The sequence below is a fragment of the Anabrus simplex genome, chromosome 7 (assembly GCF_040414725.1).
Source record: "Anabrus simplex isolate iqAnaSimp1 chromosome 7, ASM4041472v1, whole genome shotgun sequence".
Lineage (NCBI taxonomy): Eukaryota > Metazoa > Arthropoda > Insecta > Orthoptera > Tettigoniidae > Anabrus > Anabrus simplex.
Window position 1 is genome coordinate 69,986,200 of NC_090271.1, and position 26,170 is coordinate 70,012,369.

General features: G+C 39.8%; 1 protein-coding gene across 3 annotated transcripts in view; it reads left to right on the forward strand.

The window, feature by feature from the left end:
* LOC136877253 (uncharacterized) overlaps window positions 1-26,170 on the forward strand; it is a 285,454-nt gene that overhangs the window by 243,675 nt on the left and 15,609 nt on the right. For all 3 annotated transcript variants that reach the window (XM_067151121.2, XM_068228579.1, XM_067151120.2), the window contains exons 9-10: window positions 11,953-12,146; window positions 25,262-25,424. In XM_067151121.2, the coding sequence (XP_067007222.2) occupies window positions 11,953-12,146; window positions 25,262-25,424 (357 nt within the window). The remainder of the gene's footprint in view (window positions 1-11,952; window positions 12,147-25,261; window positions 25,425-26,170) is intronic.

Below are 26,170 nucleotides of genomic sequence, written 5' to 3' on the forward strand. Positions count from 1 at the left end.
AGTCTCTTTGCTACGATCTTTTCCAATATCTTGAGGTAGTGTGGTAGCAGGGTAATTCATCTGTAGTTTGTACACTTTCTTCTGCTTCCTTTCTTGAATACTGGTATGATCAGTCCTTTTTTCCAATCATCTGGTATCTTATTTTCTCTCCAGATTACTCCTAGTGTTTGATGTAGCCACTGAAGACCTTGTATGCAGAAATGTGTAGTAATTACTATGATAATGAAGAAGATATTTTGGCAGTGATAAACAGTATTTGAGGTTACAAATAATTGGTGATAGAAAAGTGTGAGAAATAGTAAGAGTATATATACGAAACATACCAAATTTTAGTTACCAAAGATTAGGAATTTTGCTGAAGTGACTGTGAAGCAGAAGAATTCTCCACAGTGTAGATAATACTGGTGATTCATCTGAATATGTGAAAGTAGAAGAAAGCACCATACTTGTAAGGAGTACAAAATCTACGGAAAGCTGTCAACAGGGGACATATAATAATTAGGGTCTTCTTGGAGATTATAGAGAAATCCAGCAGTAACCCAAGATGCCGATTAACAAGGAGCGTGCAGAAACTGGTGTGGCAGAGAGCATACAAGCACAGCAGTTTGATTGATTGATTGATTTATTTATTTATTTATTTATTTATTTATTTATTTATTTATTTATTTATTTATTTATTTATTTATTTATTTATTTATTTATTTATTTATTTATTTATTTTATTTTATTTTATTTTTTATATTTTTTTATTTATTTATTACACTGAGCAAATTTCACTTGCACTGTCAACAGATTATTTAACAAACATAAACTTTCATAATAACAGAATATAACAAGATCAGGTACACATCCTGTTAATAACTGTCCAAATCGAAAACCATGAGAATGTCCATGTTCATAGCCAAGTCGTCGTGGGTCAAGAGGCGGTATAATCCCTTCACATCTACTTATCTTTAAGATACTATTTACACATCTCTCGAATACACTTTTATTTGATGCTATATCAAGCTCTTGCCTCCTATTAATATTGTTAAAGAGTGTTGGGAGGCGGCTTAGGAAAGATTGTTGAAGTATTGAGTGCTGAGTGTGGGGAATGTGGTTCTGGTGGAGCGGGAAGGAACGCGGAGAGAGAAGAGTGAGACAAGATGTTCCGAGCGGTCATGTCCATTTAAGATCTCGTGGAGGAAACTCGGGTCAGCTACCTGTCGCCTGATGTGACACATTAATTGCCATTAATACCTGCTGTGTAGACAGATTTCTGAGCTTGGGGTTTCTGTTCCTTACAATTGCAGCAAAGAAGGACACTGCTCTGTCTAACTGCTTAGTATTGGAGGGCAGTAGTTTAAGAGAGGTTGAACGATCGTGAGGAAGAAGTGACGAAGAGCAATGGGGTCAGAAATTTCTGTGAAGCGATAGAGAATGCCTAGTAATTTCATAGCCTTGGTTGTATATGTTTCTATATGGGTCTTAAATTGTAATTTTGTATCGAATATTACACCTAGGTTACGCTGTTGCGTAACCACGGTGATGGGCTTGTCGAGTAGGTAATATGATGTCGGTAGAGGAGATTTACGTAGTGTTATGGTCATGTGGCTGCATTTTTGTGGATTGGGGATAAGTTTCCAAGTACGGCACCAGTTCGAGAGGGCATTAAGTGAGGACTGTAGCAGAGCTGCATCTGCTGGATTCCTGATCTCCCTAAATATCTTGCAGTCGTCAGCAAAGAGTAGGGTATTCGCTGTTTCGTTGAGTTTGAACGGCAGATCGTCTATAAACAAAGAAAAAAGCAAGGGGCCAAGAGTACTGCCTTGTGGGACACTGACTGGTAACCATGAGGATGAAGTGCCTGATATTACCACTCTCTGCCAACGGTTATGTAGGAAGCCAGCAAGAAGGGTCAGAAAACTGCCATGTATATTAAATCGTTCGGAGAGTTTATGGAGCAACAGAGTATGGTCTACAGAATTGAAAGCTTTCGAAATGTCTACCTAGCAGATATCCAGCTGTGATTTAGCTGCAATGGCGTGTGATGCAAAGCTATGCAGAGTGGCCAGGTTTGTTAGATAAGAGCCACCTGGTAGAAAAGCATGCTGCTTGGTTGAGATATACGGCAAAGTGAATGCGAGGAGACGCTGGTGTATAATTTTTTCAAAGATAAAGGATAGTGTGGGGAGAATAGAGATTGGTCGGTAAGATGAAACATTAAATTTGTTGCCTGATTTGAGAAGTGGAACAATATTTGCCTGTTTCCAGGTAATAGGAAAATAGCCCGCGGCAAAACATCTATTAAATAATTTAGAGAGCGGGACGCAAAGAGTGCTGGCAGTAATTTTTTAGGAAAAGAGGACCTATAGTGTCGGCACTGGTAGCTTTGTTGGTACGAAGAGTTTGAAGAAGGTTATGAACTTCACTTGGTGTGGTAGTTATGCTTGATAGGGTTGTGTTTGAAGCTGTACGAACGGGAGGGAGCAGTTGGTCTTGTTAGGGAGGGGAGAAGTTGGAGAAGAAATACTTGTTGAACAGTTCATTGCGATCGGCGCCATCTGCTGTTGCATCGTTGTGGTTCACGCTGACAGGAATCCGCTCCGTCCTTCTCCGTGTGTTGATGAGACTCCAGTATCGCTTCGGATTGCTGCGGACATTTTCAGTAACAGTGTCTACGTGTGTTTTGTAGTCTCTTCTGACCACAAACCTCGTGTGGCGGCGGATTTTAACGAAGGTGTTGTGAGTGTGTGGGTTAGGGAAGTCTTTCCACAGGCGCCAAGCTCTCTTCTTATTAAATAGTATCAGTCTGGTCTCTTGTGATATCCAGTGTTGATGTTTGCTAGTAGTATCCCGTTGTGCAGGTACGAAGTCTTTAATTGCAGCTTGCAGCCAGTCGTACAGCAGGTCAAGAGCCGATTCGATATCAGCTATTTCAAGCAGACTCCAAGGAAGGCATTCCAGCGCACGACACATTGCAGGCCAGTCGGCACGGCGCCAGATGTAGGTAGGGCGGTAGGATGTCCTGCTGTGAGGCTTTGAGGAGGGGTGGGGAAGGAGGAATGTAGCATCGAGGGACTGGTGGTCGAAGAGGAAAAGGTTTCTGCCTGGGGTTATTGTTTTAAGTTCTAATGAGGAGAGTATGAAGTCCAGGGTGTTGGGTCCACGGGTTGGGTACATATTAAACTGTTTCAGTCCGAGGCCATTAATAAAACTGTCTATAAAGTATGTGTCACAGTTGTTAGCTGACTGTCCGGTAGTTGGAGAAGACCACTTTATAGACAGGTTAAAGTCGCCCATTAAAATTACCTCACCATGAGGGAGCGCTGCAGTGACTGAGTCCAGGCACTGTTCAAGGCCACAGAATGGGCTGTTTGGTGGTCTGTAGTAACATCCCACAAGTACAGGGCGTCGAAAGAGTAGCTCCACTCACACTAACTCACAGTTCCGTTCGAGATCTGTCCTTCGTTTACACGGTAACGCACTGTTTACTGCTAGCATCACTCCACCACCTAGAGTAGCGCGATCACGACGGAATATGCTGTAATTAGCACTGAGTGGTAGTTCACTGTCACTAGCCCACGAGAGCCATGTTTCAGTAAGTCCGATCACGTCAACTTCTCTTAAGTCTGGCAGGGATAGTTCACAATCAGACAACTTATTGTTTAGGTTTTGCACATTCTGACAATAGATGTTTATGTCTGTTTTCATTTCACAAGTGGTGGGACCGGGATTTAAGTGGACATCTCCAGCCAGTAGTAGGAGGCAAAGCAAGCCCCTAATCGCTGAGCGACCAGGCCTAGACTTGTTCGGCTCCGAGCTAGTAGGGAGGTGCCTGTAAGTCTGGAAAATGGCGCATCCAGTCAGAGAGAACGCCGGAATGTAGTAGTTTCTCTCTGCTAGTAGCCATGCAAAAGGAGAACTCACTTTTTCACTTGCACACACCGATTCCTTAACTCGAATACACCCGTGCAGAGAACCGTAAAGCGCAACAACTCTGATTATTACCACACAAACAACACAAACTGCAGCAGCACTAAGCTTGCGCATGTCTCCTCCAGCCGCCATCTTGACGAGGATCATGCCATAGAGTGCGAGAAATGTGCCAGGTGGCAGCACCAGGAATGTACCGGCATGATGAGAGGAGAACATGACATCATCAAAAGGAAAAACTGCAGACTAGCATGGCTCTGCAATGAATGCAAACCTGAAATAACAGTATCAAAGAATGTAAGGGATCAAATAATAGAAGGGATCAAATAATAGAGTTGATAGATAGAAAGCTAAACTCCATAATGGATACTTTATCGCAAACATTTCCTCAGATGATTAAAGAGATGTTGACAGAGGCGGTTAAAGAGCTAGGGAGAAACAAGCCGTTGGACATTAATGGGACACATCACCAACATAGGACAAGAGAAGATACTGAAAACATAGATGTGAGTGTAAACTCTCACTCAAATAAGATAACGAAAGTGACATCTGGGGTGAACACAACACCAGAAGCAAATAGAGAGGTGGAAAAAGTAAGGCCAAATGCATGGAAAATTAAATCGAACAAAGACACTCGAGAACAAGCTATTGATAACTCTTTGGTCTCAGAAGAGAGGACGAGTGAGGAAAAACAAGAAAGTGAATGGAAAGTTGCCACATGCAGTCGTGGAAATAAGAATGCTACCAACATTTGAGATAGCAGAGAAGCTAAGTAGAGAGAAATGACAAAGTGAGAGGCTCAAGAGAAGGGCAATACAGACTGCAAGCAGCTGAGAAGAATGCATGAAGGGCCGATGACCTTCGATTTTAGGCCCCTTAAAACAACAAGCATCATCATCATCAAGAATGCATGGCTGTATATCGGTAGGCTTAACCCAGAAACCAAGAAGGAAGATTTGGAAGAATATTTGAGGGAAAATGGAGTATTAGGAAGACTCGACTGTACGAATGTCAGCGATCAGTGAACTTGAGAAAGTGTATAGAGATAGCTTCTAAAATAATCTGTCGGCCATTTCATGCCCCATGGAGATACAGAGGCCACAGAGAGTAATGTAATACGGATTTTAACCTGGAATGTGGAAGGTTTAAGAGGAGTATTAAACAACTCGCCAAGTGACATGGTATCGAATGTGTCCTTAGAAAAGGAAGCTTGACACAATTGTGTAAATAACTGATCATGTTTTGCATGCATTGCATATTATTACTATTATTGATGTATATCTAAGTGTATTTAAGTATATATATCATGACCATTTGGTTGCATTATTATTATTATTATTATTATTATTATTATTATTATTATTATTATTGACGGCCTTGGTAGCGATAAGATCAGTCAGTCTGTTGTGCATGCAATGATCGAAGTTTTCATTGGTAATCTCCCGTATATTGACATGGAAAGTGAGTATAAGTAATATTTAATATATGTGCTTCAATATTTAGTAGGATAAACTACGGTAGTGGGTGTAAAGTTTAAGATATTGATATTGTGTGTTAGTGAAATTGCGTTTTTAGGTTACCTAGTTTCATCATAGAAAATAACAGAGAATAGATATTTCTCTGCGATCTGAGTCACGGCCAGCTGGACTCCCTATACGGCACGATGTCGGGGGCTGGAATCCAGGGTGATTCTGTTGATCTGAATCCAGCATCTATGGAACATGGCCACAATATCACGGACATGGAGCGCACACATGATACATGCAATAGTAGTATTGAGTAGAATGCGAAAACGAATTTGAGGCTTGATATAACTCAACAGATTACGGAGGATATGTTAAAAGAGGAAGAACAACTGGAAATCGCCAGGGGCCTGTTGAAAAGTATTCTTGCAATTCAGCAGAAAAATATGAAGATGGAAATTCAGCAAGGTTTAAAGAAATTGGAGGAAGCTCTAGATGCGGGATCTACGCACAGAAAAGCTTGGAAAGCAACTAGAGCATTAATGCTAAACGATTTGCCCGTTCAAGGGAAAGTAGAACAGAGCACCACAAACAGAAACGTAGAACAGGATAAATGGGAAACAGCGTTATCCAAGAAGAAGAAGAGAGAACAGAGGCAGAAGAAGACAGGTGAAGATGAAGGTACTCAACCTGAATCAGTACCGGTATCTGAAACTGTTAAAAAGAATGAGCAATGGAAACGTTCGACTATAAGAAGCCGCCCTGAAGCCGTACTTATTAAACCGATGAATGGCAAGACTTTTGCAGATGTTGTGAAGGATATTCGCAGTAAGGTGGAGCCGGAAGATAGTGGCGCTGGTATTAGATCGATCAGGAAAACTGTATCTGGAGCAGTTCTTCTTGAATTTAATAAGGCCACGGAAAAGGAGAATAGAGAAAATTTTAATAGAGCACTTAAAAGTGCTCTTGGACACGATGGCGAAGTAAAGCTTTTGACGCCTAGAACTACATTGGAAATTCAGGATATGGACTGTACCACCACTATTTCCGACGTAGAGGAGGCTGTAAGACGAGAATTAGAAAGTCCTAATCAAGAATTGAAGGTCTCAATCACAAATCCGAACAGCAGGGGACAAAAACTCGCCATTGTGGAGATAGAAGATAATGAGGCACGAAAGCTGTTAGATATAGGCAAAATTAAAGTAGGCTGGCTATACTGCAGAGTAAGACGGTGGGCCGTAATTCCTCGGTGCTTTAGATGTCTGTCATATGGGCATTAAGCACGAAACTGTAAAGGATTGGACAGAAGTAAACTCTGCTTTAAGTGCGGGGAAGCTGGTCACAAGGCAGTAGGATGCAAAGCGAGTCCACGGTGCATAATTTGCACAGATATGGGCGTTGAAGAGTCAAAACGACATCATGCTCTTGGCTCGGGAAAATGTATTGTGTTTCGTGAAGCACTAGAAAAGGCTAAAGAGCAGTGGTGAATGGTACAGATCCAACCTATTCAATACTCAAAGGAACCTCCTTTCCAGTTATTTAATTTTTAACATCAATAATTTCAATACGGAACAATGAAATTTTTATCTTTAAATGGTACAGATCCTTCAAGCCAATATACACAGGAGTCTAACTGCCAATGATCTATTGACGCAAATGAGATAGGAGCAGACATCTTGATTCTTAGCGAACACTATCAAGACAGAGATCAACCAGGCTGGTTTTCAGACAATCTAGGGACAGCTGCGATATGGGTGCCAGACCTTGGAAAATATTCAGTTATAAATCAAGGATGCGGGGATGGGTTTGTCTGGGTCCAAGTTGAGAAGGTAATTTTTGTCAGCTGTTATTTCTGACTTCCAGACAAAACTAGATGGGCTTGAAGATACTCTGCAAGGGATGAACATTACTAACCTAGTTGTTGCTGGTGATTTTAATGCTCAAGCAGTTGAATGGAACATGCCTCAAACAGATTCTAGAGGGAGACGTACAATGGAGATGGCCTTCGCTTCTGAAAACATTGCGTGTAGGATAACTGAATGGCGAGTAATTGAAGAATATACTGGAAGCGATCACCAGTATATCACTTTTCGTGTACTTCAAGAGACTCCGCATCTAAGGATTACCACGCGCAAGCCAGAAAGATGGAACATAGCTACTATGGATAGAGAAATATTTCATGAAGTAATACTAAATGGAATGGACTCTATGCCAGATACATGTCACGGAGGCAATAGAAGCATAATTGCTAATAAATGCGTGGAACACACCATGAGACTCCTTCAGCAAGCATGTGACGCATCAATGACCAGAATCAAACAATGGAGAGGCAAGCGTCCAGCATATTGGTGGAATGAAGAAATTGCTGAGTTGAGGAAACAATGCCTGCGACTCAGACGAAGGACACAAAGAGCACGACATAACGATGAAGCTCTCTCAGTAGAGTATAAGACTATGACGAAAAGACTGCGAAATACAATTAAAAAGAGTAAAGCTGACAAGTGGTGGGAAATGTCTAAGGAAGAGGATGAAAATCCATGGGGATTAGGGTATAAAATCGTTATGAAGAAATTTGGGATGTTGTCAAGCCCTATCATGGATCCACGCACAATGGAAGAAATAGTACACACACTATTCCCTGATCATGCAGAGAGGATTGATGATAAGGCCGAGAAAGAACTAGTTAATGTACCACCTTTTACAACTGAAGAACTGATAACAGCAATTAATTCCCTTAGAAATAAGAAAGCCCCTGGACCAGATGGTATTCCAGCAGAAGTACTAAAGGTGGCAGTCGAATTATGTCCTCAACTGCTGTTGAGAATGTATAACCATTGTTTGAAAGCGGGAATTTTTAGCTTTCGTTGGAAGATAGCTAGACTGGTTCTGATCAGTAAAGGGAAAACTGGGGGTTACAGACCTCTATGTATGCTGGACACTGCTGGGAAAGGTTTAGAGAAGCTATTACAACCGAGAATACTAGCAGCAGTCCGATTAGCTGGCGACCTATCTGACCAACAACATGGATTTCGCAGAGGTCACTCAACTCTAGATGCCGTGAAAGAAGTGGTGAAGACAGCAGAACGAGCTCAAATGGGTAATCATTACTCTAGAAAGCTGACGCTTCTTGTGACTCTAGATGTTAAAAATGCTTTCAACTCAGCAAGATGGAGTGATATTTTGGAAGCTCTAAAAGAAACTTTCAAGCTACCAGAATATCTCATGTATATACTGCGAGACTATTTGAAAGACCGTACATTATTATACGACATGGAAGATGGTCAGAGAAGGAAACGGCTCACAGCTGGTGCAGCGCAAGGCTCAATTCTCGGACCACACCTTTGGAATATCATGTATGATGGTTTGTTACGGCTGGAGATGCCAGAAGATGTAAAACTTGTGGGTTATGCTGATGATGTGGCTGCTGTGATAGTAACTCGTAACCTAGAGCTGGCTCAATTTAAATTGAATCAGGTGATGCGACGTGTCAAAGAATGGATGATAAATCACAAGTTAGAACTCGCAGATCATAAAACGGAAATTATCCTTCTGACGAGGAAAAGGATTGATACTGTTGTACCGATGCAGATCGGGCAGATAGTCATCGAAACAACTAGGAGCACAAAATATCTTGGTGTAACGCTTGATACTAAGCTTACATATTGGGGCCACATCCAACGGGTAACAGATAAGGCAGCAAAAACCATGACTGCACTTAGTAGACTCATGGGAAATATCAAGGGGCCGAAATCTAGTAAAAGGCGGCTTCTCATGTCGACTGTTCAATCGATTCTGTTATACGGTTCGGAAATTTGGGCTGAATCGTTAAAAATTGCGAAATATCGGAAAAGAATTGCGGCTGTACAACGGAGAGCAGCTTTACGAATTGCTTGTGCATATCGTACAGTATCAGAACCTGCGATTCTAGTAGTAGCAGCAGTAGCTCCCATTGACTTGTTGGCCTTCGAAAGACAAGAAATTTGGCTCACACAAGAAGAGCTAGGAAGGAAAAGGGCAAAGGCTTTGGCTCTTAGTCGCAGAATGCAACGATGGCAAACAAAATGGGAAGATGATTCTAGAGGGAAATGGACTAAAAGACTGATACCTTCTCTAGGCGTATGGGTTGGCCGAAATCATGGTGACGTGAACTACTATCTCACACAGTTCTTGACAGGTCATGGATACTTCCGAAAATTTCTTCATAGACTAGGGCTAGCAACTAGTCCGGCGTGCATATACTGCGGTGATATCGATGACGTATTACATACTTTCTTTGTGTGTGTTCATTGGCTGCCACAAAGAAGATGCTTAGAAGTTATGCAGGGAGAAATGACGCCAGAAGGGATCGTGTCAGTAATGCTACGAAGTCAAGAATCTTGGGACCAGGTGGCAGTTTACGTAGAAAATATTCTGCGTCAGAAGAAGAAGGACCTGGATGATTACGACAGACAGTAAAGCAGAAGAAGGAAGATGAAGCACAAGATGCATTAAGCACGACATCCGTCCTGAAGTAATGCGATAGCGGTTTCCGGGGCGGAGATAAACGTCGTGGGAAAAGGAGTGTGGTTTTTAGTGGGTAAGAATCTCCACACACTTGTGTCTTGTGTCTCACAAGCGTCTTATGAAAGATTTTCCACACTCCCTCGCAAAAAAAAAAAATGTTGTTGTTATTATTATTATTATTATTATTATTATTATTATTATTATTATTATTATTATTATTATTATTATTATTATTATTATTATTATTATTATTATTGCAGACATATTTGGTGCAAATGAACTTTTTTTTTGACATGGCAAAAGCCCAAAAGCTTATATCTTGTCTGCAATTATAGGCCATGAAAGCATCATTGTAAAAAGAAAAAACACGGGCGAGTTGGCCATGCGCGTAGAGGCGCGCGGCTGTGAGCTTGCATCCGGGAGATAGTAGGTTTGAATCCCACTATCGGCAGTCCTGCAGATGGTTTTCCGTGGTTTCCTATTTTCACACCAGGCAAATGCTGGGGCTGTACCTTAATTAAGGCCACGGCCGCTTCCTTCCAACTCCTAGGCCTTTCCTATCCCATCGTCGCCATTAGACCTATCTGTGTCGGTGCGACGTAAAGCCCCTAGCAAAAAAAAAAAGTCTTACCTTACTAAAGCCACCTTTCCTGAAGTAGTTAGTGATGGTATCACTTGCAACGGGTAGCGATTCCTTCCCGTGCTGCATTGATGTAATTCACACTGCATCCAGAAGAGTGACAAGTTTCACCTCCCCACTAACAGTGTCTTGCAGTTACCATAAGACTGTTTACTTGCGATAAAAATGTTTGAGAACTTTTATTATCCCTTGGTCCATTAGCTGCAGATTGCTTGTTGTATACAGAGGTAAATGTAAATTTCATCTAAAGGTATGTCATAGCCTTTACAATTGTTGTTATTTAGGTACAGAAGATGGATAAAATTTCTTGAATGTGATATACCATTCCAACATTTTTACGACGAGAGGGTAACTTCGGAGGAGTCCACTCTTAGGATGTACTATCAGTACTATCATTTAAATCAAAACTCTAGATACTGCAACTGTCCCATTAATAACTTAGGTCATGATGTTAAGTCTCTTTCTCTACTAAAATTGGCTGAAAAAAATGTTGATTCCCATAGGGAACCTGAAATATATTCCGAATGAGTAAATTTATAATACCAATATAGTTGGTCCTTTATTGTACATTATAAATTTTCCAGCTAACTCATTCCTAGTTGTCAGCGTTTTGCCCCATTATGCTAAGTTGGGCTTATCAGTTGGTAAATAGCACACCCACCAAGACGCATGTATAGTGCATACCGTGGAGGCCACTGCATAGGCTACTTGGAGCCACCGGCAGTACGAGTGCACTATGAGGGACTTTCTCATTTTAAAAAATTGACGCTTGCCTGGCCATTAGATGTTGATTCCCACAAGGAATGTTGATTATTGTAAAGTTCTCAGAACGCAATGGAGAGTGCCCACCAAAGCTACACAACCTTCAAAAACACATTCTTATCTGTCCAAATTATTGGGCCTGGAAAATGACCTGAAAGTTGCTCTTGCCAAACATAATCAGGATATTGATGCTTGTGGTGGTTCCCATAGGGAACTGGGAATCAAAATCTTTACCATCTGATGGCCAGGCAGGCATTAATTTTTGAAAATGAGACAGTCTCATAGTGCAGTGGCGCTGCCGGTGGCTCCAAGTAGCCTACGCAGTGGCCTCCACGGTATGAACTAGCCATGCGTCTTGGTAGGTGTGCCATTTAACTGATGAGCCCAATTTAGCACACTGGGGCGAAACACTGGCAACTAGGAATGAAATAGCTGGAAGTATATTGGTATTACTAAAATGGGCTGTCAGAGAAAAAAACATTCTTTCAAAATTCTCTTGTCTGAAATAGGATGAGCATATTGTGCAGGTGGTAGGATTCAAACTATCATCTCTTCGGCCACCGGCTAACCACATCTTCGTGTTTCAAGAAATTGCTGGCCAATTTTTATGCAGTTAGTGTACATTGATTCAAATGAATATTGATTGCTTGATGTTTGTACTGTTCTCAGAATGCAATGGCGAGTGCCCGTCAAAGTTACTTGACCTTCAAGAACACAACATTATATTCTCATCTGTCTGAATTATTGGGCCAGGAAAATGACCTGAAAGTTGCTCTTGCCAAACATAATCAGGATATTGCTGCTTGTGAAGATAATGTGTTTATAGTGGCACTTAATAAAAACAAGGACATTATAACGAGAAAGTAAGTATATTTATTGAACTTTTCTATTATTTCTAATACCAAGGCTTTGGCTGATACGCATAAAAGCAGAGTAGTTACTGCAAGCATCTATTCATCAGTGAAAAAAGGGCAGGGGGTTCACTCACTAGTACTGTGCAGAAGAAATGTCATCTACGGGTATGTCATAGCGTTTACAATTGTAGTTATTTTGGTACAAAAGATGACTAAAATTCTCTAGGACATGATTCCCTCCCAACATTTTCATAGAGAGAGGTAACTCACTCTTAGAACGTTCTGTCAGTACTATGATTTAAATGAAAATGCTAGGTACTGCAACTATCTCATCAATAACCAAGGTCATTCTATTCAGAAAACCAGGATCACCATCATAGTGATGAAAAAATTCATTTTCAGTTTCTCTTGTTCTTTATTCAGAACACCCAACTCATGTCTCATTATTTTCATGTAGGAAATACTGAGCTACTAACTGTAGCTTTTATTTTGTGAATCTGAATCTTTTTTAGTTAATGACTAGCATCCCTGTGTTCTTCATATTGTAATTATGGTATGGTCTCCTCCTTTCTGGAATATCCATGTATTATTCTTTAACTTTCACTTACTGCCCATACAGTATCTGGTGAGTGTTGTGATTTGTAACTCAAATGTTCAGGTTGATAGTAGCACCACCACTGTCTTTGTGCATAGTGAATAAGAGTAGGTGCTATGCCTCTAATATCCTGCTAGCATCCACTCAGATTGGTGACGTCATGTAGAATTAATGATATCCATCCATTCTTTCACATACAACTGTGAGTAGATACTTGTAATTTATAACTGAGAAATGCATGCTGAACCGTTTGCATATCAGCCCTTGGCTGTTCATCACTGCTTTAAATGATTTCCTGACATTTGGAAGTTACTTCAGAATTTCAAGTTTTTTTCACCTTCCTGATATTTTGGTTTTACAGAAAATTCCACATAAGTCTTGAAAGTCTGAATGAAATTTTCAGTGGATTCCAATAGAGCAATGAATGTTAAATATTTTAATATAAATCCTTTTCTTGAACTTTGTTGTCCAGTATGGAGTGATGATGCTTCAATTTCACTGACTTCACTATACAGACAAATGTTGATTATCCAGACTAATTTGGACCAGCTATAGCTTGGATATTTGATTTTTCAGATGACCAAACTTACAAGCCACAGAATTAATAAAGTATAAAGGTTTCTCTTAGATCATTTTACTGTTAAAATGTTGTACCTTATGTACAGCATACAATAATTAACAGAAGCTTCACAGTACCTTGCTGCATGAGGTATCACTGATTTGTTGCTGTTTGAGCATAGACTTATGTTTTCTAGCAGCAAGATCTCAAATCTCCTTCTGCAGAAGAAGTTGGGTACAGCAGTATAGTAGAGTCCTAATGTGGACTGAGAAGTGTTGAGTTTCCAAAATATTGGGTTTTTTTTACAGTGGTGGGTTATTCACAACTCATAAGATTTTACTGCATATTACTCTAATAGTCAATCCAGTCCTACAGTGAGGAACCTCCCATTACCTGGAGAGAAATTAAGACAGCCTTAAAATCTATGCCTAAAGGAAAATCTTCAGGTGCAGATGAAGTGAATGCAGACATGAAAAGGCAGCAGGCATCCAGGGTATACAGTGGCTGCACAGAGTACTAAATGCCATATGGACAGACAACAAAATACCTACAGATTGGAGCAAGGGCATTATAATTCCTCTGTTTAAGAAAGGCAGCAGCCAGAAATCCACCAACTATAGAGGAATAACACTGCTGCCCCATGGGCTAAAAATTCTAGAGAAGATCATAGAAAGGAGATTGAGAGCCATCATTGAACCACAGTTAGAGGAGGAGCAATATGGATTCAGAAGTAACAGATCAACAATATATCTAATTTTCAACACCCGCATGCTGATGGAAAAGTATTGAGAGAAAGGCAAGAACCTGGTCATTGTATTCCTGGATATAGAAACGGCCTATGATAGTGTTATAAGAGATAAGATCTGGGAGTGCCTGAGGAATAGAAATGTGCCTGAAGGACTGGCAAGGAAAATTCAGATGTACAAAGACTGTACAAGCTGTGTACAAATTGGGGAAGGTTGATCATCATGGTTTGAGACCAAGAGTGGAGTTCAATAAGGAAGTGCACTGACCTCACCACTGTTCATCACTGTTATGGACAATATAATGAAGAACGTCAAGGAAAAGTTAGGTGAACTGAATGCAGTGGCCTTTGCTGATATGATTTGGGGTGAAACAGAAGAGGAAGTACAGACCAGACTCATTGTATGAAAATCCCAGTTCCCAGAATATAACTTCAACATCAGCAAGACCAATACAGTGGTGATGGCAGTCAACAGAGAAGGGCGTCCAGCAAGTGTAAAACTAAGAGACCACCAGCTAGAGTGTGTGGATAGTTTTCCTTACCTTAGAAGTGCAATCTCCAGTGATAATTTGGTCAGAAAGGAAATTACAAACAGAGTGCAAAAGGGATCAGAATTCTACCAACAAGTAAAAACACTTTTATTGGATAACATGATTTCAAAACTGGCACTGATGAATAACAGCTATTTCATACCAATATTGACCTATGGTATTGAAAGATATAAACTTACTAAGACTTATCTCTATGGTATTGAAGTGTACACCCTCACAAAAAGAGATTCATCAAGACTGCAAGTATCAGAGATGAAATTTCTTAGATCCACCATCCAGAAGACCAAGACGGACAAGTTAAGAAATGAGGTGAGGAAAGAAGCCGGAATAAAGACATCCAATTAGACCGAATGGGCACATCCAGACTACGGTGGTACGGGCATGTGATGAGGATGGAGCCTACAAGAACAGCCAGAATAAGTTTGAAAAGACATGTGGAGGGGAAAAGACCTGCAGGAAGACTTAAAACCCGATGGATGGACATGATCGAGGTTGATCTAGTTACTAGGGGATGGACAGTGGATAATGTTCTCCATGACAAGTTGTATATGGACAGGAAGAAGTGGAAAAGGCTCATAAACAGTACCCAGGAAACTGGAACTGTACGATGATGATGATGATTTACCGGGAGGTACACCTCAAGCCCGGACATTTAAATGAAGCGCCTTGAAGAATGCTATCTGTCATATAAAAATTGAAACATCTAGTACAAGAAGTTGGGACGTTGATCAAAAGATGTCACTACTGAATGATAGAGTAATGTTATTTTAAAGTTTCCTAAACTGACTGGATTTTGTTGTTTTGTTTCGGTATATCTATCTATTTCAACATCTATTTCAAGAAATTTGGACTTTTCTCCATAGATGTCTCTGTTAAAGAACTGAGGTCATGCATGCTGGTGCAGAGTGGAATAACTAGAGATGTAAAGAAGTTTTGTGTTTATAGGTTTTCTCAACTGAATTTACTTTTATTATTTTTGGTACTTCAAGGATTGCAACACTTCCTTCTCATCCTGCCAGCTTTGGTTTCTGACCAATCAGAAATTTTGTGTGTTTATTTTTCAGCCAATCATAGGCTTCTTGTAACTTGTAGTCTGTCCAATAAAATGAGAGGGTGTGTCCGGATTTAGTCCAGAACCGTCTCGAAACTTCCTCTCGAGTATAAAAGCTATCGCTTTTTTAAGTTAACTTGTCTTATTGATCGCCGAATTACTGAGTGTGTGTGTTAAGAGAGAAGACGGGGGTCCTCATTCTTCGGCAGGCAGAATATCAGCCCAGGTAATGGCCACCAACTGAACTCGAGGGGAAGGTTCCAATCTTTAACTATGTAGCAGTCAATTTCCTAAAATCTAAACTTTCTTCCTTCTCATGTAAAATTTCATGTGCCCTAAAAACTTAAACTGTAAACCGGGGATAGAGAGTGTGTTACCCTCTCGAATTCCCCTTCAATTAATCTTGAGGTGACTAAGATTTTGTAACTGCTTTCTTTTTTTCTTGTAAATCGTAAATTAACTTGTCCTTCTTGTCACCTCAGTAGTTTGGGATTAGCCTCTGCATCATCGGGCTGCAGGCCCAAGTAGGGTTTTAACCTTGGTTTTCTAGGAGCGCAAGTGTACGCTTCCATACATTTTTGAGTTTGGGCCAGTAATTTAACCTGTTCTTTTTCACGAAGGCCCAGTAGAATGGGTACTAGATACCCCTGTGTAAACTGAAAGGCAATTCATATGGTATTGTAAATTGCAGGTTGCGCCTAGAGAGGCCTGAAGGTGTAATTGTACTGAGCAGTGACTCTCTTTTCCATTTATAATAGTTAATGGTTGCCTTGAGTAGATCGTAAAAGTTCAAGAGCGCTGTCTCCTGGGTAGAATTTGTAGTAATGTAATAGATATTTATGTACTATTGAGTGGTGCCTTTGGAAGGCCGTAACTTGTAACTGTTGGAGCAAAGTGCTCTTGAAAATTGTGTTTTGGGAGATTTCTCTCCTTGTTTACCTAACCCAGGAGAACTCGCACTGATATTTTTTCGCCAGAACTCGCGCGCGGTCTTTTCAACCGCACAGAATCCATGGCCCATTATTTAATGCACAAATTATTTTTTCGAACACAATACACCGAAACGTCATATCATAGCTTTATTACACAAATGTATGTCTAATCAGCTGAGAAAATATTCTACCAGACACAAAATAAAGACATATTTATTTCATTTGACTACTTTGAACATCTGTCCATCAGTACTTATGGCTACCGATGTTTAAACATTGAACTCTGGAAATGTAAAATGCAAACAAATAATAAAAATTAAAGAATGAAAACCCACTCAAGTCCCAATGCACCAGTCATTAGTAATTTTCATCACCTATGGCTGCTTCAAAACAAATCTCGGAACTAAACACTGAGTGCAATACAGGAAAACCGTTCAGAACTTGCCAGATCTCACAAATGCTGAAGAATTTAGTCATCATACCCCTCCTCCTGTACGATTTCAACACTTCTCCACGCACTGGACACATGATGGCCATGTGTGCTCTTTACATATGAAACGTGAACATGAAACGCATTTAGTTTTGGTTTTTCGATTCTTCTTTCTGTCACAATAAGCACAACGACCATTGTCTGTCTGATTTACAGTTTGGTGACGTTGGTCCTCTTTTTCAATACCCAAAATCCTACGCAAACGTATCTTTACGGAACACAAACAAAAGAACAATGCCAAACGCAAGGCCTCGCGCGGTGGAAAAGACCGCAACTTCCGTTGAGGTCAGAGTTTCGTCCTCCCGGTAACAATGGACAACAAATTTAGATTAACTGTTACTGCACTAGCGTTGTCAACTCTCCAGTGAAGGATAAGAGAAGCAAGAGCAAGACGAGATGTAAGTTCATTGCAGATTACAAGTGAATAAATGACTGTGTGGTCAAAAAGACCGCGCGGCGAGTCCTCGCGGGCTAACTAAACGCAACATTAGTGATGTTGGAACCGTGTAAATTAGGAGCCTCAAGCTCAAAATTGTAAATTACCAGTTCTTGGTTTTTCTATTTTTGTACCAACTACCTCTGTACCTGAAAGCTTGTTATTTGTTGAAATTTAAGATCTGAAAAGAAATATAACCTTTATTTTAAAGTTTTACATTAATCTGTAACTATCGTAGATAGCACCTTCTTTCACCTCTGCGTTCCACAGATAACCCCGGAACAATGATGATAATTATGATGATGATTATACGATATAAGCTTCTTCATGATCGATTGACAAACATTCACATTAATAAGAAATTTAAAATTATGGTCCACCTATTCAGTACCAGTGAATATGATGTCATACAATTCCTTATACATTGGTACTGGTTTCGACCCCATTATGAGTAGTCTTCAACCATTTATAAACCGAAATTGACAATATATAGTGCAAGTGCCCAACTAACAAACAGCTCATCAGTTATGACTTTGCCATAAGTTTTTTTTAATTTTGCAAGTTCCCTTCCATCAAACAATTTAATTGCACCATCTCAAATTAATTCATCTTGCGAACACTTGTTCAAACACAGCTGGGGTTGCATTTGACACAGCTCTCACCGATATGTTCCTCAGCACAACAGACTATCAATTAAGAACACAAGATGGTTATTTTAATTTTGTACACCGGTGTAACAGCTCAGCTCCAATTTTAATATTTTAATTGTACATGTACTGTACATGTGTTAATTAAAGGCTGATCATTATAGGTTCTTATAAAAGGGCAATGTCGCACGTGACAAATTAGACTATTGGACTTCATATTCACTAATTATGGTGTCATAGACTGAGAGATTTCCCTTTTTTTTTTTTTTCTTTTTTTTTTTTTTGCCTAATGTGCAAAATAATTTGTGATAATGTACAAATGGTTTTAAGTTTTTTAAGTGTAATTTGATTGTATTTAGTTGGACATTTACACCACATCTTGTCAATTTTAGTCTATAAATGGCTGAAGATGACTCATAAGAGGGTCGAAACTGGTACCAATATACAAGTAATTGTATTGCATCATATCAAATTGTATTGAATAGGTGGACCTTCATTTTTGAAATTTCTAAAATACACCCTAAAATAATTGATAAAAATTAAAAAGAAACCTACATACAGAACTGAAGATATGACCTGTTCTTTATAGGAAAAAATGTTGCGATGCTAGACTGTATCTTACTCATTTCATCTTCATGCTGCTTCATCACATGGTTGATGGAGAAACAAAATGTCCATAGCTGATGCACCTTGCTCCTCCATGTAATGGTCCTCCATGTAACGGAGCATTTCTTCTGCGGTCTGTAGTAATTCACTGTCATTCACTGTGAGTCAGACAAAATCCCATTCCACCCTCCTAATAAAATTCTAATTAAATTTGGAAATATTATTGACAAAACAAATATTAAAACCGTAATAATAAACCAATTAACAGTTAAATCACCATGCATATATTCCTCAAGTTATGAGGGAGAAATATGGCTCTTATATCTTTGTCTCATGACTAGTCCGCATCAGGATGAGATGAGAGATTGTCGAGGATGAGAGGTGCTTTCCTTTGCAGGTTTTTCGAGAAACTTGTCCATCCAAGAAACAAACTTCTCATAAAACCAATCCTTAAAAATGTCTCCATTCATCCGTGTATTTTACCGATTCCTGTACCAAACAGGCAGATCATAGATCAGTCCCATTAGTGGACTTTTTAAAGTTTTTAAATACCCTAGGATTTTCAGATTTGCCAATGAGCACTAGTTTTAGCTTATGGGTGCCTGTTGCATTGCTGTATGCCCAGACTGTAACTCTCTTTACTTCTTTTATAGTCTGCAGCTGATTTTTCTTCCTTGGATGCAGGCATTTTTGAAAGCAACATTCAAAAATTCAGACCAGACTTACCACAGTTGTAAATTTGATCCCAAAATTTTTCCTTGAATTTATCAACATTTTCCAAGTCAGTAGAGAGTTATTCGCAACAAACTTTTAACCATCTGATGCTGTAGTGCTGCTTCCACCTGTCGAGCCAGCTAACTCTAGTAGTAAATCCAGGCTCCTCTTGAAATTCATTATGGCTTTCTCTTGCAAAATAGGTTCTGAAATGGGTATTCCTCTTTTCCATTGCTGCCTAACCCAAAAATAAAATGCCTCATTCACTTTCTCATATTTGCCACTTTCCATACTTCTTTCATTTAACCTTTATCGGACGAGCTCGTTGAAATATCAACCAGAAAATTACCCCTCGAAAAGGACGAGCGATCGAAATTTCAACCATAGCCAAACCCTGCCAAAGGGAGGAGCGGTCGATACATCAACCACCTAATTTATCTCTCATTTTGCCATGAATTCTGGCTTATGAAAATTATCTACTCGTTTTGTTACTAATATATGACTCACTATAATGATGCCGTGAATTACGGCTTATGAAAATGCGCAGAAGAATTTGGCAGATGCTTTTCCCACTACTAATAAAGCAATTAGTTCCTTAAAAGCTGTGAACATGGCTGGACGTGTGAGAGTGTTCCGTTCTGTTAGCCAGGACGAAGTGTGGGAAATTTTGATGGACTCGGATTCCGGTGGAGATGTGTTAACTGTATCTGAATCGGAAAAACCTGGGAAGAGTGTTGTGTGTGGAAGTGAGAGTGAAAGTGATGTGGGTAATTCAGAATGGAAAGACAGACTTCCCAGAGACAAAGCAAATGTGCATGTTTACTGGCCCTCCCCGCTGGTTTATCTCTTAGGGAATGAACATTTCAATTCAGACTCGCCTTCACTAGACATTTTTAAATTGATATTTACCGATGAACTTTCAGAATACTTCTTGGAGAGACAAACCGTTACCCATTTCAGACTGTAGGTGCAGATCATTAACAGCGGAAATTCAAATGCATGAACTGTACCGTTCCTTGGCCATAATTGTACAGATGGGTCACTGCCAGAGAGACACAGTGAAGGATTACTAGTCTTCCCAAGAGCAGCATTACACTCCTTTCTATTCAAATACAATGAAACGTGACCACTTTCTCCACATTCTTAGGGTTCTACATTTCGCAAATGACAACCCACCTGACAAAATGACCCCAGTTATGATTGACTTTGGAAACTACAAAACGGATGACAAATTTTCTTCAGTTTACAACCCAACAGAACACCTAGCAGCTGATGAAGTGATAGTCCTATTCAAAGGCAGAGTGATCTTCAAGCAGTACATACCAAAAACATATAAGCGGTTTGGTATAAAATTGTACAAGCTCTGCGAGAGAAATGGTTACACATACGATATGGCGGTCTACCTTGGGAAACAATGGCAAAATGCCACAGCGAACATGAATTCTACGCATGGAACTGTTCTGCAGCTAACAAGGAAAGTAGAGGTTGTAGGCCATAAATTATAAATTGTTCATGGACAATTACTTTTCCTCTCCTGTCCTATTCAATGATTTACATGGAAGGAAAGTAAACAGCTGTGGCACCATCCGACATAACCGGAAGGACATGCTGAAAAATTTCAGACCTAAAGATTTGAAACTGAAGAAGGGAGATAATTTTAGTGAAGTGAAGGGAAACCTGTGTGCATTAAGCTGGAAAGATAAGATAGGGTAGTGTATTTGCTAACTAACATGCATAACCCCAACCATCCGGTCTGTATGGATGACAATGGGATTGCACTGAAGCCTGCAATAATCGAGAGCTACAATGCACATGTGGGTTATTGTGACAAGAGTGACCGTATGGCCAATAATTAAGATATTTCCTGCCAAACATGGAAGTGGACAAAGAAACTATTTTTCCATCTGTTGAACATAGTTATTTTGAAAGCCTTCATCATTCACATGTCGTGTGAAGGAAAGCTGTCTCATAAGCAGTTTCGCGAGCTACTTCTTAGAAATCTAATACACGCTGCTCAAGACATGAACCCAGAACTACCATCCACTAATCATGGCAGACGGGTTACCAGCATTACACGTCTCTCTAAAGTTCTAAACGTTGGTCTCAGAAAGGATCATCTCGCAGGTGCAAAGTGTGCTCCGAGAAGAAGGGAAGGCATCAAGATCGAATTTCCTTGGTGATGAATGTGGTGTGGTGTAGCACTTTGCGTGTATCCTTACTTCAAAATGTACCACACCAAAAGTACCTTTTAAGGTCCATTTGAATGTTGTCTCTGTGCCACGAGAATGTATATATAAAGTTTGATATAAAGCAGTAAGAACAAAACAGCTCCCTACTTCCCTGTAGAATCTTCACTTCAGCGTGGTCTGTTTCCTGTCATTGTACCCCCTGTCTTTAGAACATAAATTTCCATGTCAAGCATTACTATTGCTCCATATCTAACGAGTGACTCAGGAGGTTTTCATGTCATTTCGAAGGTTTCCTTACATGCAATATTGTGTACAGTGTGTGTAAATTTAAAGGTTATTTATTTGTTTGTTTGTTTGTTTGTTTATCGAATATACACATCAGTAAATATAAATTGTAACATAATACGAAATAAAGATCCGAGTACTGCAAAGATAAGTCCATATGGCTTGTGTAACGTACAGCTTCTGGTGTACAGTTCAGGAAGTCACAGAAATCTCCAATGTAGGCTTTCTTGCTGCACTCCAGTACACCCCTAGACTTGATTTTGGACCTTTTCTTTTTCCATCCTATTATACATCCACACAAACTATTCACACATCTGCAGTGGCCCTTTGTTACTCTGTCGCATAGGATACATGTCCAATTTTTGTACTCGTCCTATGATGCCAAACAGGTGGATGTGATCCTCAATGAGACCTGCCAATTGGTGACACTGTTCAAAGTCTATTCTAATTGGATTTTTGCTTTCAGTTCTTCAGCTACTACAGTCTGTCTAGAAATATCGAAGTTAGAATATGGTAGTGTAATCCCTGCAAGCTGACAGAGCTCGACAATCAGAATAGATTAACTACCTTCCCCTCGAGTTCAGCTTGCAGAGATAACTACAGAGATAGAAAACTGGTGGCCATTACCTGGGCTGATGTTCTGCCTGTCAAAGAATGAGGATCCCCGTCTCCTCTCTTAAAACACACACACACACACACTCAGTAATTCAGCGATCAATAAGACAAGTTAACTTGAAAAAGCGACAGCTTTTATACCCGAGACAAAGTGTGTGGACTAAATCTGGACACACCCTCTCATTTCTGTTTTTTTTTTTTTTTTTTTTTTTTCTTTCCTAGTTGCTTTACGTCGCACCGACACAGATAGGTCTTATGGCGACAATGGGACAGGGAAGGGCTAGGAGTGGGAAGGAAGTGGCCGTGGCCTTAATTAAGGTACAGCCTGGTGTGAAAATGGGAAACCACAGAAAAACCATCTTCAGGGCTGCCGACAGTGGGGTCCGAACCTACTATCTCCCGAATACTGGATACTGGCCGCACTTAAGCGACTGCAGCTATCGAGCTCGGTCCCTCTCATTTTATTGGACAAACAAAAAGTTACAAGATGCCTATGATTGGCTGAAAATGAAATAAACAGAGTTAAGTAGTATGTGATTGAACGTCAGAACAGATGAGAGTAAGAGACAACAAGGTCAAATGAGAGCGAGAAAGAAATATCATAGAAAAGAAGTGCCAGATGAAAACAATGAAAGTTGGGGTAAATAGGAGGTACACCAAAGGAAAGGCAAGAATAACAGATTGTCATATAATTGTTAATTTAAAAGAATTGAAACCAGTAAAACTGTTTCTTATGTGTCTGTTATAGATTTTTTATAATCATATAAAGGAAGAAGCAGATATTGACAGCACTAAACTCTGGAGTTACAAATAGGATGATATGTTAGTGATAATAACTAGAGTGATAGCCACAAAATTTAATAATAATGTTACTTACTTTACATCCCACTAACTACTTTTATGGTTTTCGGAGACGCCGAGGTGCCGGAATTTAGTCCCGCATGAATTCTTTTACGTGCCAGTAAATCTACTGGAGCGAGGCTGACGTATTTGAGCCCCTTGAAATACCAACGGACTGAGCCAGGATCGAACCTGCCAAGCTGGAGTCAGAAGGCCAGCGCCTCAACCGTCTGAGCCACTCACCCCGGCGCCCCATAATTTATGTGAAATTTTGAATACACAAGTAACCTAAACAGGGGGGTTTTAAATTGGATAGCGGTGTGGTTGTGATTATTGTTTTAAGATCAAAAACAAGGTAATTACCCCCTTGTAACTGTAATTGTGGTCACAGGCAGCAGAAATACTATTTGTAATTCAGTATTTACTGAAGACGTGGGTAGATAGAGTGGGATGTGAAGACAGGTATAATCACTTTTTGATAATATGATCAAAAATTACTACCCTGGTTTAAACACAATAAATAAATGAAGAAAGTATATTGAAACAAGCTATGGAATTACAAATGAAAGGGAGGCTATGAAAGACCCACGTATTGATCGGTAGATTTGTAAAGAATAGCTTGGGGCGATGCAAACTGGATTGAATACAGGGAGGAATTCTCTGTGTTCTAACCCTGTTCCATCTGATTAAGATTATGATGAAAGGACAGAGAAGATTTGTGCTTTAATATTATATTTTGTAAATAACTATAAAATCTATGCCAAAAATCATATCCAAAAATGGTCTTTTTATTCTTCATTCAAAATACACTCAATGTATGAAAAATATGCAAATATTGTTTTGGCAGTTGTGCCCTCCACAACACAGCAAGAATGTAAGTCTCTTCTAATATATTCCTCATTTTTCTGTACAGATGCCACGTGAGGAAATTAGCGGTCTTGGTGGGGTCCCTTCAACTTCGGAAATAGGTCAAAGTCTTACGCCATTCATTCGATTGACGCTTTAATTTGGGCTCGTAGACTCATGCTCACGTCTCGTCAATAGCAACAATAAGCTATAGAAATGAGTCTCCTTCATTTGCGGTTGTCCAGGTGGATGCCAGCCAGTGCATACCGGTACCATTTCTGTACGTCGGTGAGTCTATGTGGAATCCAATAGGATGCAGTTTTCCTCATGTTGAGATATTTAGTCAGTATGTGTGACACAGTTTGATGACAGAGACCAACCTCTATGGATAATTCCCGGACAGTCCATTGATAGTCTGCGGAAATGAGACCGCTCACGATGTCGATGTGATCTTGAGGAATGGACGGCCGACCTTTGCAGTGCAAATCCATGGTCTCATTCCGAGCCACACAAAACGCCTTGACCAATCATGCAACCATCCTGTATGGGAATGCATTCTCACCACGGGCTTCACGTTATCCTTGATAACATTCTGATGCATTTTTGCCCCAGGCGACCTCTATTTTAATCCACGAACACTGATCACCTTTTGAAAACATGCTTTAGGGCAGTGAAATAGACACTCTTCACTTAAACGCCACCTAGCTACAAAACTCATGCCCATGAAATGCACACTACACATCGACAATGGTGCCACCTGACCGCTCTCATATCCTATTTATGCATGCCCCATCTCCTGCGAGTTAACAATATTCTTCTGCTATGTAATTTTTGTATATACTTCTACAAAGATGCAAAGTAAGTTTGTATTCCAGTCCAGAATCTATTTCCCATTGTCTTAAATTTTTCAAATTTTGAAGCTTATTTATTTTTCCTGTGGGCTATAACTGTGGATTTTTTAGATTAATCTTTATCAATTGTTTCTTCCATGTTTTCATTGCTTATTAATTTATTTTCTTTCAGTGATAAGTGCATCAGAGAACTTGAGAAGTTTGTTTTCTCTGGGCCAACTAGGAAACTTATACATTTTAGTCTGGACTGGGAACTCTCCCAGACTGCTCAACTGAAAATCCGGGAATTTGAGAAGATATTGGAAGAGAACAGAAGAGAGAAAGAAAAAACAGATGTAAGTTCTTTAAATTCAGCTTGGAGAGTACTACAACATACGAGTGGTTCATAACAGTGAAATTGGTCAATATAAAACACGACATAGATACTTGTTGGAGTAGGACATATTTCATGTTTGAGAGCCTTATGAAAGCTAAAAAGGGTATTATAGATGTCGTTGTTGTTAACCCACTCTTCTAATATCAGACCTCTAACAACAAATAGTGGGAGATGATGGAAAAAATGTTTGTGTATCTTCAGCCATGTTGAGAAATATCAGGCATCCTTGGTGGTAGCAAATATGTAACAGGTAGTGTGGTATTGCCTGCAGTAACACATTTGAAATTATATTTTTAGATTGCTCCAATATGGATTCTCAGTACCTGTAAAGAATATTGTGGAGGATTAATGGCTAGGATAAATGATTGGTGTAATTTGAAGACATACCGGGAAATCTACTGCTCTCGAACCTAGATTTAAATCTTAGATGTATTGAAAAAAAAAAGACTGAGAATCTGTGTGGAAAGAATTTTGAAGAGATATGGATTGAGTACAAGTTCCAGTAAAATGATGCAGCAAAAAGAGAAAATTGAATTTTTAAACTAAGACAAACCGGATTCTGGTCATGCCATTTCGGTTTAGAGTTTGGCACCATTTGTGGTGGAGATTAGTCTGAAAGTCATTGGTGGAACTAGATGATGATTTTGCAGACCCTCTGCAGTGGTGGAAAAAACAGTCGGAACAAGCTTTCACATCTCACATGCA